The sequence below is a fragment of the Loxodonta africana genome, chromosome 4, assembly GCF_030014295.1.
Source record: "Loxodonta africana isolate mLoxAfr1 chromosome 4, mLoxAfr1.hap2, whole genome shotgun sequence".
In the NCBI taxonomy this organism is placed as follows: domain Eukaryota; kingdom Metazoa; phylum Chordata; class Mammalia; order Proboscidea; family Elephantidae; genus Loxodonta; species Loxodonta africana.
Window position 1 is genome coordinate 10,931,411 of NC_087345.1, and position 15,290 is coordinate 10,946,700.

Sequence of the window (15,290 nt, forward strand, 5' to 3'; positions counted from 1 at the left end):
TAATGAAGAGCAGAAGAGAAAACCTAGTATCTACGCTTTAAGAATTCTAACCTCAAAGTATGTTTCCTAGATGTCAGTTATTTTTTGAGAACCATTCCTCAGCCTTTGACGCTGTTCCCATCTCACCGTCACATTCCAGCAGAAACGGAAAAGCTGAACAGGGGGAACGTGATTCCTGCTCTAGTCTGGAGAATCTCTCCCCCTTTCCTCTCCTTGTCACTTGTGCTTATCGGATAATGTACAGTGGTTAGGATGTGAGAAAAGAAGAAACTCTTACAAGGGAAAAAAAAAAAAAACCTCATCGCCGACCTCCAAAAATTTTAGGGGAAAGACAGTCAGATCCTATGACCTGTTTAAGATCCAGTATAGCCTGGATTCCCGGTTTGGAGCCTTCAGGAAAAGGTTACACCTATGTATTCCAACTTCTTCACTTCATGCCAGTTGCCATTGGCAGTCACTGTGCTGCTGACAGTCCAGCTTCCTGGACCCATGTCTCTATGCCAGTAATTTTTAACAGGAAGCAGCAACTATTTTCTGTATTATCTTATATCTTCTCCAAGAAGATATCCCATTCTTCTCTGTAGGCTGGACATACAGCTACTTGTCTTGGAACGGGAGGAGGAACGGTCTCTGGTTTGTCTTCATTATTGGAAAGAGCTTTAAGGTCTAGTATATTCTGGAAACATAAAGTCCATTCTAATTCTAATATTCCATCACGCCAAAGACTTGTTTCCTAAAGTTTGTTCCACTGAGTAATAGTTTTTTTTCCAAAATGTTAAGTGAACAAAGTATTCTGAGGTCAAATAATTTTGAAAAAAGCTGTATATTTTGAAAATATCTCTCTTTTAAGAGATTTACGATGTTCATTACTATAGCCAAGGCTCTGAGAAGTCCTGAAGTAAAGAAACCAGTTTACTTGGTATCATGGGTTAAATTGTGCCTCCCCCCCAATATCTGTCAACTTGGCTAGTCCATGATTCTCAGTATTGTGTGGTTGTCCTCCATTTTGTGACCTGATGTGATTATCCTATGTGTTGTAAATCCTAACCCCTATGATGTTAATGGAAACCTGGTGGCATAATGGCTAAGTGCTATGGCTGCCAACCAAAAGGTTGGCAGTTTGAATCTACCAGGAGCTCCTTGGAAACTCTGTGGGAGAGCTCTGCTATGAGTTGGAATCTACTGGACAGCAGCGAGTTTTTTTTTTTTTTTTCGGTTTTTATGATGTTAATGAAGCAGAATTAGAGGCAGTTATGTTAACGAGGCAGGACTCAATCTTCAGGATTATATTGTATCTTGAGTCAATCTCTTTTGAGTTATAAAAGAGAGAATCTAGCAGAGAGGAGAGGGACTTCATATCACCAAGAAAGAAGCACCAGGAGCAGAGTATGTCCTTTGGACACAGGGTCCCTGAACCGAGAAGCTCCTAGACCAGGGGAAGATTGAGGACAAGGATCTTCCCTCTGAACTGATGGGGAGAGAGAAAGTCTTCCCAGGGAGTACCCATGGGCGCCCTGCATTCGGATTTACTAGCCTCCTAGACTGTGAGAGAATAAATTTCTGTTTGTTAAAGACAGCTACGTGTGGCATTTTTGTTTTAGCAGTACTAGATAACTAAGACACCTGGGTTTTTCAGATATATTTGGCCCAATAACCCCCTTTTTCACATAATACCCACTAGCATCCACTGGACCTCCTTGGGAAAGGCTGTTTTAAAATGATTGGAAATATAGGAGCGTTTAGTTTCCTAATTGTTAAAATGAGGATCAATCAATAACTGTAACCTGTTTTAAGGAAATAATCCAAAATTCAGAAAAAGTTCTATACACAGAGAAGTTAATCACAATGCTGTTTGTAATAGCAAAAAACTTAGAAACAACTCAAATACATTAAAATAATGATTGAGAAAATACATTATAGTGCAACTGTGTCAAAGAATATTATGTAGCCACTGACACCAATTACGAAGAGTTCTTAAAAACCTGTGGAAGAATGGAATACTATGAAACCATTAAGAAGAACGATTAATCTGTAAAACATCTCATAACATGGAGGAATCTGGAAGGCATTATGATGAGTGAAATTAGTCAGTTACAAAAGGATAAATATTGTATGAGACCGCTATTATAAGAACTCTAGAAAAAGTTTAAACACAGAAGAAAAAATTCTTTGACGGTTACGAGAGTGGGGAGGGAGAGACAGGGGTATTCACTGATCAGATGGTAGACTGGAACTATTTTAGGTGAAGGGAAAGCCAACACACAATACACGAGAGGTCAGCACAACTGGACTAAACCAAAAGCAAAGAAGTTTCCTGAATACAACCAAACACTTTGAAGGCCAGAGTAGCAGGGATGGGGGTTTGGGGACCATGGTTTCAGAGGACATCTAGGTCAACTGGCATAACCAAATATACTAAGAAAACATTCTGCATCCCACTGTGGAGAGTGGTGTCTGGGGTCTTAAATGCTAGCAAGCGGCCACCCAAGATGCATCAATTGGTCTCAATCCACCTGGAGCAAAGGAGAATGAAGAACACCAAAGATGTGCCCAAGAGACTGAAAGGGCCACATAAACCAAAGACTACATCAGCCTGAGACCAGAAGAACTAGATGGCACCCAGCTACCACTGCCCTGACAGGGAACACAACACAACAGAGAATCCCTGAGGGAGCAGGAGAGCAGTGGGATGCAGATCTCAAATTCTTGTAAAAAGACCAGGTTTAATGGCCTGACTGAGCCTAGAGGGACCCTGGAGATCTTGTTCCCCGGACCCTTTGTTAGCCCAAGACTGGAACCATTCCCAAAGCCAACTCTTCAGACGGGGATTGGATTGGACTATAAGACAGAAAATGATACTGGTGAGGAGTGAGCTTCTTGGCTCAAGTAGACACATGAGACTATGTGGGCAACTCCTGTCTGGAGGCGAGATGAGAAGGAAGAGGGGGACAGAAGCTGGTTGAATGGACACAGGGAATACAGGGTGGAGAGGAGGAATGTGCTGTCTCATTAGGGGGAGAGCAGCTAGGAGTACATAGCGAGGTGTGTATAAGTTTTTGTAGGAGAGACTGACTTGATTTGTAAACTTTCACTTAAAGCACACACACACACACACAAAACAAACCTATGAAAGGAATGATGTCACACAAGAAAATGGAGTAGGAAGTCCTAGAGTTTGGTCCCTTCAACAAAACAACAATTGAACTGGAAAGAGCAATTATTTTGGAACTCTGGAACCTGATATGAAACTCAATCAGGGGAGTGCTTAATGAATGGACAGGCTGCTGATCTTTCCTAGGTGAACCATGTGCACCAACCACTACCATCCCCCGTTCCTCAGCCCCCTTGTAGTGGTGGTGACGGCCGCTATATCCCTACAGCAGCCCTGGGATCTGTACTCCAAAGATTTGGGGTTGCACAGTTTGCACAGTTGAGGTGTCTGGCAGTACCCTGAGGACTGGTATAGACAACTGCCACAGGTTCAAGCTTCTTGCAGCAGGGGCTTCTCCTGGTGTATTTTTTCCATCTTCTTTTGATGTTTCCTGCATTGTTCAAAATTTTCCCTGTAGAATCCCTCAATATTGCAACTTGAGGCTTAAATTTTTTTTTTCAGTTCTTTCAGCTTGAGAGATGCTGAGTGTGTTCTTCCCTTTTGGTTTTCTAAATCCAGGTCTCTGCCCATTCCATTATAATACTTTACTTCATCCTCCCGAGCCGTTCTTTGAAACCTTCTGTTCAGCTCTTTTATTGTCATCATTTCTTCCATTTGCTTTAGCTACCTGACATTCAAGAGCAACTTTTCAGAGTCTCTTCTGACATCCATTTTGGTGTATTCTTTCTTTCCTGTCTTTTAAATGACCTTTTGCTTTCTTCACACATGATGTCCTTGATGTCATCCCACAACTTGTCTGGTCTTCAGACATTAGTGTTCAATGCATCAAATCTATTCTTGAGATGGTCTCTAAATTCAGGTGGGATATACTCAAGGTCATATTTTGGGTCTACTGGACTTGTTCTAGTTTTCTTCAGCTTCAGCTTGAACTTGCATAAGAGAAATTGATGGTCTGTTCCACAGTCGGCCCCTGGCCTTGTTCTGACTGATGATATTGAGCGTTTCTATCATCTCTTTCCACAGGTTTAGTCAATTTGATTCCTGTGTGTCTCATCCAGCAAGGGCCACGTGTATAGTCGCCATTTATGTTGTTGTAAAAAGGTATTTACAATGAAGAAGTCATTGGTATTGCAAAGATCTATCATCCAATCTCTGGCATCATTTCTGCTACCACGGCCATATTTTCCAACTACTGATCCTTCTTCTTTGTTTCCATCTTTCACATTCCAATCACCAGTAATTATTAATGCATCCTGATTACATGTTCGATCAATTTCAGGTTGCAGAAGTTGGTAAAAATCTTCAATTTCTTCATCTTTGGCCTTAGTGGTTGATGTGTAAATTTGAATACTAGTCGTATCAACTGGTCTTCCTTGTAGGTGTATGGATATTATCCTACCACTGACAGCTTTGTACTTCAGGATAGATCTTGAAATGTTCTTTTTGACTATAAATGTGATGCCATTACTCTTCAAGTTGTCATTCCTGGAATAGTAGGCCATATCACTGTCTGATTGAAGTTGGCCAGTCCCAGTCCATTTCAGCTTACCAATGCCTAGAATATTGATGTTTATGTGTTCCGTTTCATTTTTGACAATTTCCAATTTTTCTAGATTTGTACTTTGTATATTCCACGTTCTGATTATTAACAGATGTTTGCAGCTGTTTCTTCTTATTTTGAGTCATGCCACATCAGCAAATGAAGGTCCCAAAAGCTTGACTCCATCCACGTCATTAAGGTCGACTCTACTTTGAGGAGGCAGTTCTTCCCCAGTCATATATTGAGTGCCCTCCAGCCTGAGGGGCTTATCTTCCAGCACTGTATCAGACAATATATGCGTCTGTCAGTTTGTCGTACTGTAGGGGCTTGCATGTTGCTGTGATACTGGAGGCTATACCAGTATCACAGCAGGGTCACCCATGGTGGACAGGTTTCGGCTGAGCTTCCAGGCTAAGACAGACTAGGAAGAAGGACCTGCTGGTCTACTTCTTTAAAAATTAGCCTGTGAAAACCTTATGAATAGCAGTGAAACATTAGTCATTAGGGAAATGCAAATCAAAATCACAATAAGATACCCCTTCATAGCTACCAGGATGGCTATAATTAAAAAGATGAAAAATAACCAGTGCTGAAGAGAATGTGGAGAAATTAGCATCCTTGTGCATTGCTGGTGAGAATGTAAAATGGTGTAGCCATTGTGGAAAACAGTTTGATGGTTCCTCAAAAAGTTAACAATAGAATTATATACCCAAAATAACTGAAAGCAGGAACAAAACAGATATACTTGTACACCAATGTTCATAGCAGCATTATACACACTAGCCAAAAGGCAGAAACAACACAAGGGTCAATTCACAATGAATGGATAAGCAAAACATGGTATATATGTGTATATATATATATACACAATGGAATATTACATAGTTATAAAAATAATGAAATTTTAATACATGCTACAATGTGGATGAGACTTGAAGATAGTATGCTAAGTGAAAAAAGCCAGACACAAAGGGAACAGTATTGTATGATTCCACTTATGTGAGGTACCTAAAATAGGCAAATTCATAGAGACAGAAAGTCTCTATGGGACTGACTGGGAGGGGAGGATAATGGGGAATTGTTGTTTAATGGGTATAGAGTTCCTGTTTGAGATGATAAAAAAAGGATGTGGAAATAGTGATGGTTTCACAACACTGTGAATGTGCATAATGCTACATAATTGTACACTCAAATATGTTTAAAAGGGCAAATTTTTTAATGTATATTTTACCTCAATGCAAAAATGTTTGTGAAATAATGTTAGGTAAAACACTATGTACATAGTATGATCTCAAAAATACCCAAAATATGTATAGAAAACATACTGATTTGAGTATCTTCCGAGAGAGTAAGATTGGAACTAGTGCTCCTGAAGCCCTCCTACGATATAACACCTGAAAATACTTGATGTAGTATTTTTAAGGCTTCACTTTTAGGTGACTGGATGAGCCTGCAAAAAAAGTAATGAAAGGCCAGTGAAATTAGGAACCTGGTCAGAGTCGGAGAACAGCGAGCATCGAGAGGACTAAAAATCTTGGAAGAGTCTGGAATAGTCTAGAATAATGTGGTACTTCCCCCCAAGGGGCAATTAGGAAATATATGGGGAAATATGACATTTTATAACATTGTTATAAAAGGGGACGTTCAGTCTAACAGGATTAGAACTCACTGTAGCATGTGCTCCCCTACAACTTGCCTTTCTCATAATAATGTCTTAGAAATTTTTGCATGTGTAGCATAGATGTTGTTGTTGTTAGTTCCATTGAGACAAGATAGACCATAAACCAAAACAAACAAATCCATTGCTGTCTACTTGATTCTACTTCATGGTGACCCCTTCGGTAACATAGGGTTTTCTTGGCTATAATTTTTACAGAAGGAAGGCGCCAAGCCTTCTACTGTGCTGCTGGGTGGGTTCGAATCACCAACCTTTCAGTTAATAGTTGAGCAAAAACTATTTGTGCCACCCAAGGTAGGTGTACCATAGCTGACTTAGATATTTCTTATTAATTGACGTTTAGGTTATTTCTAGCTTTGTGGTATTAGAACCAACAATGTAATGAAAATTTTCCCACGTGAATCTTTGTGCACATGTGCAAGCATTTCTCAGGGAGAGATTTTGAGATGTGAAACTGCTAAAACGAGTAGATATATTTTAACTTTTAGAAGGTATTGCCAAATTTCTTCCTACAAAAGCATACCAATTTACACTCCCACCAATAATATCTAAAAATAACTTTTTCCCCTTCCTAATACTTGAGTGTTTCAATATTTTTAATATTTGTAAATCTGTAGAGATAAAAAAACAGTTTCTCCTTTTAAGTTGCATTTCCCTAACACTAGTCAAGCTGAACACCTTTTCAAATATTTCTTAGCTACCCTATTGCCTCCATTATTGGCAATTCACATCCTTTGCCTGTTTTTTCTTTTGGGTTGATTTGTAGGAATTCTTCATATATATATATATATATATATATATAGTGCTTTAAGTGAAAGTTTACAAATCAAGTCAGTCTCTCATACAAAAATTTATGTATACCTTGCTATATACTCCTAATTGCTCTTCCCCTAATGAGACAGCACACTCCTTCCCTCCACTCTCTCTCTTTGTGTCCATTCCGCCAGCTTCTGACCCCCTCTGCCCTCTCATCTCCCCTCCAGATAGGAGATGCCAACATAGTCTCAGGTGTCTACTTGATTCAAAAAGCTCATTCTTCACCAGCATCTTTTTCTATCCCATTGTCCAGTCCAATCCCTGTCTGAAGAGTTGGCTTTGGGAATGGTTCCTGTCTTGAGGTAAGAGAAGGTCTGGGGGCCATGACCACCAGGGTCCTTCTAGTCTCAGTCAGAATATTAAGTCTGGTCTTTTTATGAGGATTTGAGGTCTGTATACCACTGCTCTCCTCTTCCCTCAGGGGTTCTCTGTTGTGCTCCCTGTCAGGGCAGTCGTCGGTTGTAGCCGGGCACCATCTTGTTCTTCTGGTCTCAGGATGATGTAGTTTCTGGTTTATGTGGCCCTTTCAGACTCTTGGGCTCATAATTACCTTGTGTCCTTGGTGTTCTTCATTGTCCTTTGATCCAGGTGGGTTGAGACCAATTGATGGATCTTAGATGGCTGCTTCCTAGTGTTTAAGACCCCAGACGCCACTCTCCAAAGTGGGATGAAGAATGTGTTAATAGATTTTATTATGCCAATTGACTTAGATATCCCCTGAAACCATGGTCCCCAAACCCCCACCCCTGCTATGCTGGCCTTCGAAGCATTCGGTTTATTTAGGGAACTTCTTTGCTTTTGGTTTAGTCCTGTTGTGCTGACCTCTCCTGTATTGTATGCTGTCTTTCCCTTCACCTAAAGTAGTTCTGATCTACTATCATAATTAGTAAATACCCTTCTCCCCCCCGCCCCCGTAACCATCAAAGAATATTTTCTTCTCTGTTTAAACTATTTCTCAAGTTCTTATAATAGTGGTCTTATACAATATTTGTCCTTTTGCAACTGACTAATTTCACTCAGCATAATGCCTTCCAGATTCCTCCATGTTATGAGATGTTTCCCAGATTCATCACTGTTCTTTATTGATGCTTAGTCTTCCATTGTATGAATATACCATAATTTATTTATCCATTCATCCGTTGATGGGCACCTTGGTTGCTTCCATGTTTTTGCTATTGTAAACAGTGATGCAGTGAACATGGGTGTGCATATATCTGTTTGTGTAAAGGCTCTTATTTCTCTAGGATATATTCTGAGGAGTGGGATTGCTGGATCACCTACATATCTTAATGCCTAGCAAACTGAACATAGTAAAAGTTTCTAGAGTGGGGGAGAGGGCACAGGAAAGTTTTCCTATTCAAAGTATGTTAAAAAAAAAAAAAATGTAGCCCAAGGTCAACCAAGTTATTGGGATTATCCCTACAATTCTACTCCTCCTTTATCCCAGCTAGTCAAGAATTGGCTCTACTTGTAAAATTCAGCCATGGAAGAAAAGCTTCACCTTCCACTGAAGACTGCCCTTCCAAGGCCTAGAATGACTACCCCAGACAGGCCGTGATCACATACCTGAGTCTTCTTTCTTATCCTGACTTAAATTTTAGGGTGCTACTTTGCCTGGGGAGTCTTCAAGGTTTACATCCTAGGAGGTGGAAAATGGGCCTGAGAAGAGGCAGAGGGAAGAAAAGCTTCATGTCCAGGAGGCTGAGCTGCCCTATATCTCTGAGACTGTGCTCTATATCCTACAGACGGGGCTCCATATTCTGGAGGTGGGGCTTCATATCTCAGAGGTGGGGCTTCATTTCCTGTAGGCAGCGTTTCATATACTGCAGATGGGACCTCATATCCTGGAGGTGGGGCTTCATATCCCACAGGTGGGGCTGTATATCCTGCAGGCGGGGCTCCATATTCTGAAGGTGGGGCTTCATATCCCACAGGTGGGGCTTCATGCTGCATAGGTTGGGTTCCATATCCCAGAGGCGGGGTTTCATATCTCACAGATGATGGTGCTCCATATTCCATAGGTGGGGGTCTGATGGGTGTGGGTCCATAGAGAATAGCTGGGAATGATAATGAGAAGAAAATATTTACTCATTTTTTAGAATGGTAACTGCAGACAAGAAAGAAATGAGAAGAAGGAAGAACACAAAAAATAATGTTGAGGCAGACACAAGAAAAGAATTCAGGCAGGATAAGGTTAAAGCCATTTCCTTCAGCCACCACCAGCTGAAGGCTTTATCACTTCCTGGTGTGAAGAGATTTGAATGAACATGAAGATAATCCATACATTACTTATAATTGTGCCCAGATACATATTTTACTTAATAAATAAAATTTGTTTTGATTATGAAAAACTAATACATGCCCAATGGAGAATATATACTTGGAAAATAAAGACAAACAAAAAAAATCATCTATAATCCCATTGCTGAAGACAAACACTTAATACTTTGGTATATTTTCTTGTAGACTCTCTAGGAATATTTTTTATATAATCATGGTCATATCAAGCACATAATTTTTTACCTAGACCTTTCCACTTGACATTTTAAGAAATTTATTTACATTACTTATTTCATAAATTAAATAATAAATTAATTCATAAATTCCCATAAATTTTCCATAATTTCATGAATTAGTTTATATTATAAATTAAAAGCTGGATAATATAACATCATATGGATACTTGCCATTTTATTTATCAATTCCCCTGTTGTTGGATAGCATGTTGTTTCTAATTAATATTACAATAAACATGGGTTTTGCTTGTTTCCTTGGGCAGAGCCCCAACCTGGTTTAACTGGGTCAAGGTGTATAGGCAACTGTAAAGCTATTTTGCTGTAATCTACATCTATGTTTAAGTGATCTACTTAGAATAGTAAATAGGAAATAAATGCATTTGGTTCATTCCACATTGTGGGTCCAGCTCTTCTTCACTAATGCATTTGGTTTGTCTTACAAAATCATTTTTTAAACAAATCCTTTGAGTATTTATTGTAAACAAGATGAACTCAACTGGCAATTTTGATGAAGACCTTGGTGTTCAGACCAGGTAGCTTCAAACAGAATGATGCCAAAAAAAAAAAAAAAAAAAAGGTGTGTCCTTGGTTTAAGACCCTTTCACATTTCCTCTTAAGTTAACAAGCCACGTAAACATAGGGCAAAAATGTAAGGATATCTCAAATTTAAAATGCCCAAGGTAGGACTTTCAGTTTCAGTTCCAATATATAAAAAGCTTGGAAGTCATTATTCCCATTCTCACAACAAGGAAAAAGCTGAGCAATCGAAAAATCAATAACTTTTCTTGGATTCCCGAGAGAATTGAAGCCACAGGGCAAACTGCTACTCCAAAATCCAGAGACATGAGAATATGGAGAACTACAGTTGAGATCAGATTACCAGGAGCAGAAACTGCTGGAGTCAATGACCAGGCTTCAGTATAATAGCAGCATATTATAACTGTGACAGTTTCAAGACACAGACTCTATTTAAGAAGGAATTCTTAGGGAAGCCTAAAGACAAGTGAGGAGGAAAACAAGAAAACTGAATCCTCCTGGTGCCTAGAGCTACAGCAAACATTAAACAAATCCCAGCTCCTAGCCAGATTCACTTATACTTATAGGCTAGTTGCCTTGGTTCCTGTAACCTGATACATCATGTCTACTTTCAACAACAACAATAAAATTATAAGGCAGGCATGCTAAAAGACAAGAAAAAACACAGTCTGAAGAGACAAGGCAACCATCAGAACCAGACTCAGATATGGCACAGATTTTGAGATTCTCGAATAGCAAATTTTAAATAACTTTGATTAAAGTTTAAGGGCTTGTGGGACATCTCAGTCAACTGGCATAACATAGTTCATAAATTTATGTTCTACATCCTAGTTTGGTGAGTGGTGTCTGGGGTCTTAAAAGCTTGTAAGTGGCCATCTAAGATACAACTATTCATCTTTATTCATCCAGAGAAAAAGAGAAAGAAGGAAAACAAAGACTCCAAGAAGAAGCTACTCTACAGGACTGTCTGCATGAACCACACAGTCTCATCTACCCTGAGACCAGAAGAACTAGGTGGTGCCCAGCTACCAGTAACGACCATTCTAATCAGGACCACAATAGATGGACCCTGGTAGAATGGGAGAAAACTGTAGAACAGAGCCTCAAATTCCTAAAAAAAAAAACAAAAACAGGAGGACTCCCCAAGATACTCTTCAAACCTTTAACCAAAACTACCCTCTGAGGTCACCTCATAGCTAAATAACATGCTGGCTCAAAAAATAATGAATATCACCCGTAAGTACTGTGCTCCTTTAAAAAATCACCTACGTGAAACCAAATGGTCAACAATTACTTTAAAGCAAAGGTGACAATGTAAGGGGGCAGGGAAACTAGATTAATGGAAACAGAACCAGAATGGAAATAATGAGGATGTTCACACATTGTGAAGAATGTAACAAATGTCATTGAACGACTTGTGTAGAAATAGTTGAATGGGAACCAAAATTGCTGTGCAAACATTCACAAAAACACAATAAAATATTATTTAAAAATAAATAAGTACAATAAAATTTAAGGGCTCTAATGGAAAAAGTAGACAATATGCAAGAATAGATGGGGAATCTAAACAGAGAGATAGAAACTAAGAAGCAATGAAAAGAAAATGCTGGAAATAAAAAATATTTTAACAGAAATAAATAATTCCTTCGACAGGCTCATCAGTAGACTGGACACAGCTGAGGAAAGAATCAGTGAGGCTGAAGATATGTCAGTACCTTTTAAACTGAAATGCAAAGATAAAAAAAGAATGAGAGGAAAAAAAGCAATAGAATATCCAAGAACTGTGTGACAATTACAAAAGATGTAACATATGCGTAATGCAAATACCAGAGGGTGAAGAAACAGAGAAAGGAACAGAAGAATTTTTTTAAGAAATAATGTCTGAGACTTTTCCAAAATTATTGCTAGACATCAAACCACAGATCCAGGAAGCTCACAGAACATCAAGCAATTAAATACCAAAAAATTTACACCTGTTGTTGCTGTGTGTCATTGAGTTGACTCACAGCAATTCTATATGACAAAGTAGAGCTGCCCCATAGGGTTTCCTAGAGTGAAAGCTTTATGGGAACAGATTGCCAGGTCTTTTCTCCCACAGAGCCACTGGTGGGTTCGAACTGCTGACATTTAGGTTAGCAGGTGAGCACTTAACCATTGTACCACCAGGGCTCCTTTAAATATACACCTAAACCCACTGCCACTGAGTTGATTTTGACTCACAGTGGCCCTATAGGACAGAGTAGAACTGCCCAATAGGGTTTCCAAGGCTGTAAATCTTTACAGAAGCAGACTGCCACATATTTCTCCCATGGAGTGGCTGAACCACTGATCTTTCAGTTAGCAGCTAAACACTTTAATCACTGCACCACCAGGGTCCTCTAAATATACACCTAGACATATCATATTCGAACTGCATAAAACTAAAGAGAAAGAAAATAATTTGAAAGAATTTGGAGGCAAAAAAAAAAAAGAAAACCAAAACACATTACCTACAGAAAAACAAGGATAAGCATTACACCGGACATCTCTTCAGAAAACATGCAAGCAACAAGAGAATGGAGTGAAAATTTTAAGGCGCTGAAAGAAAAAAAACAGCAACACACAATTTTCTGTCTGACAAAATTATCCTTCAAATATGAAGGAGAAAGAAAGGGTTTCTCAAATAAACAAAAACTGAGGGAATTTGTTGTGAATAGATCTGCCTTGTAAGAAATGTTAAAAAAACAAAAAAGCAATAATAAAGAAAAAAGTTATTTGGAGACAGACTTCACTAGATCAATTCAACAGCAGATTAGAGAAGGGAGAAGAAAGAATCAGCAAACTTGAAGAAAGACAATCAAAATTATCAAGTCTGAGGACCAGAAATAAAAAAGGATAAAGAAAAATGAGACCTGTGGGACACTGTCAGGCATACCAACATACACATTGTAGGAGTCCCAGAAGAAGAAGAAAGAGAGAAATGGGCAGAAAAAATTTTTTGAATAAAAAAAAAAAAAAAACTTCCCAAATTTGATGAAAAACACGAATATAAGCATCCAGGAAGCTCAACAAACTCCAAGCAGAATAAACTTAAAGACATGCAAGCTGAGACAAATTACAGCCATCAAAAACCAAAGACAAAGAGAGAATCTTGAAAGCAGCAAGACAGAAGCAAATCATCACATACAAGGCATTCTCAGTAAGATTAACATCTGATTTCTCATCAGAAACCATGAAGCCCAGAAGGCAGTGGAATGACATATTTAAAGTGTTGAAAGGAAAAAAAAAAACTTTCAACACAAGAATTCTGTATCAGGTGAAACTATCCTTCAACAATGAAGAAGAAATGAACACATTCCCAGACAAACAAAAGCTGAGAGAGTTCAGGTTGAAATGAAAAGACAATTGACAGTAAAGCAAAGCAATAAGAAGAAATAAACTGGTAAAGGTAACTACAAAAGTAAATATAAAAGCCAGTATTGTACATTTTTATTTGGAACTCCTCTTTTTTTCATATATTTTACAAAAGACAGACAAGTGAGCGTTTCCAGAGCTGCATCCATTTGTTGAAACATCTCAATTGTTATTCTGTCAATTCCTGGAGGCTTGTTTTTCACCAATGCCTTCTGGGCTTTATGGACTTCTTCCTTCAGTACCATCAGTTCCTGATCATATACCACCTACTGAAATGGCTGAACATCAACCAATTCCTTTTGGTATAATGACTCTGTGCATTCCTTCCATCTTCTTTTGATGCTTCCTGAGTTGTTTAGTATTTTCCCCATAGAATCCTTCACTATTGCAACTGAAGGCTTGAATTTTTTCTTCAGTTTTTTCAGCTTGAAAAATGCTGAGTGTGTTCTTCCCTTTTGGTTTTCTATCTCTAGGTCTCGCACATGTCATTATAATATTTTACTTTGTCTTCTCCAGCCACCCTTTGGAATCTTCTGTTTAGCTCTTTTACTTCATCATTTCTTCCTTTTCATTTAGCTACTCAACATTCAAAAGCAAGTTTCAGGGTCTCTCCTGACATCCGTTTTGGTGTTCTCCTTTCTTTCCTGTCTTTTTCATGATCTCTTGCTTTCTTCATGTATGATGTCCTTGATGTCATTCCACAACTCATCTGGTCTTCTGTCATTAGTGTTCAACGCATCAAATCTATTCTTGAGATGGTCTCTAACTTCAGGTGGGACATACTCAATGTCGTACTTTGGCTCTCATGGACTTGTTCTAATTTGGAAGACAGCTACCTGGCCAACCGACTGGAAGAGATCTATATTTATGCCTATTCCAAAGACAGATGATCCAACGGAATGCAGAAATTATTGAATAATATCATTAATATCACAGCAAGTAAAATTTTGCTTAAAATCATTCAAAAGCAGCTGTAGCAGTATATAGACAAAGAACTGCCAGAAATGGAGAACAGATTCAGAAAAGGCCATGGAACCAGGGATCTCATTGGTGATGTCAGATGGATCTTGGCTGAAGGCAGAGAATACCATAAAGATGTTTACCTGTGTTTTCTTGACTATGCAAAGGCATTTGACGATGTGGATCATAACAAATTACGGATAACGTTGCAAAGAATGTGAGTTCCAGAACACTTAATTGTGCTCATGAGGTACCTGTACACAGATCAAGAGGCAGTCATTTGAACAGAACAAGGGGATACAGAGGTGCTTTAAAGTCAGGAAAAGTGTGGGTCAGGGTTGTATCCTTTCATCATATTTATTCAGTCTGCACGCTTAGCAAATAATCTAAGAAGCTGAACACTGTGAATAGGAAAGGGGCATCAAGATTGGAGGAAGCATGCATTAACAACCTGCATTATGCAGATGACACAACCTTCCTTGCTGAAAGTGAAGAGGACTTGAGGCACTTACTGACGAAGATCAAAGACCACAGCCTTCAGTATGGATTACACCTCAACATAAAGAAAACAAAAATCCTCCCAACTGAACCAATAAGCAAAATCATGATAAATGGAGAAACGACTGAAGTTGTCAAGGATTTCATTTTACTTGGATCCACGATCAACACCCATGGAAGCAGCAGTCAAAAAATCAAAAGACACATTGCTTTGGGCAAATCTGTGGCAAAAGACCTCTT

At 38.9% G+C, this 15,290-nt stretch overlaps 1 protein-coding gene across 5 annotated transcripts in view; it reads right to left on the reverse strand.

The window, feature by feature from the left end:
* Positions 1–15,290, reverse strand: part of WBP2NL (WBP2 N-terminal like) — a 74,234-nt gene that overhangs the window by 12,437 nt on the left and 46,507 nt on the right. For 3 of the 5 annotated variants that reach the window (XM_064283425.1, XM_064283427.1, XM_023559879.2), the window contains one exon: positions 4–9,203. In XM_064283425.1, the coding sequence (XP_064139495.1) occupies positions 8,779–9,203 (425 nt within the window). In that variant the 3' untranslated portion in view covers positions 4–8,778. Of the gene's footprint in view, positions 1–3; positions 9,204–15,290 lie in introns of those variants that run through there. The other 2 variants (XR_010321675.1, XR_010321674.1) reach the window with 1 other exon arrangement.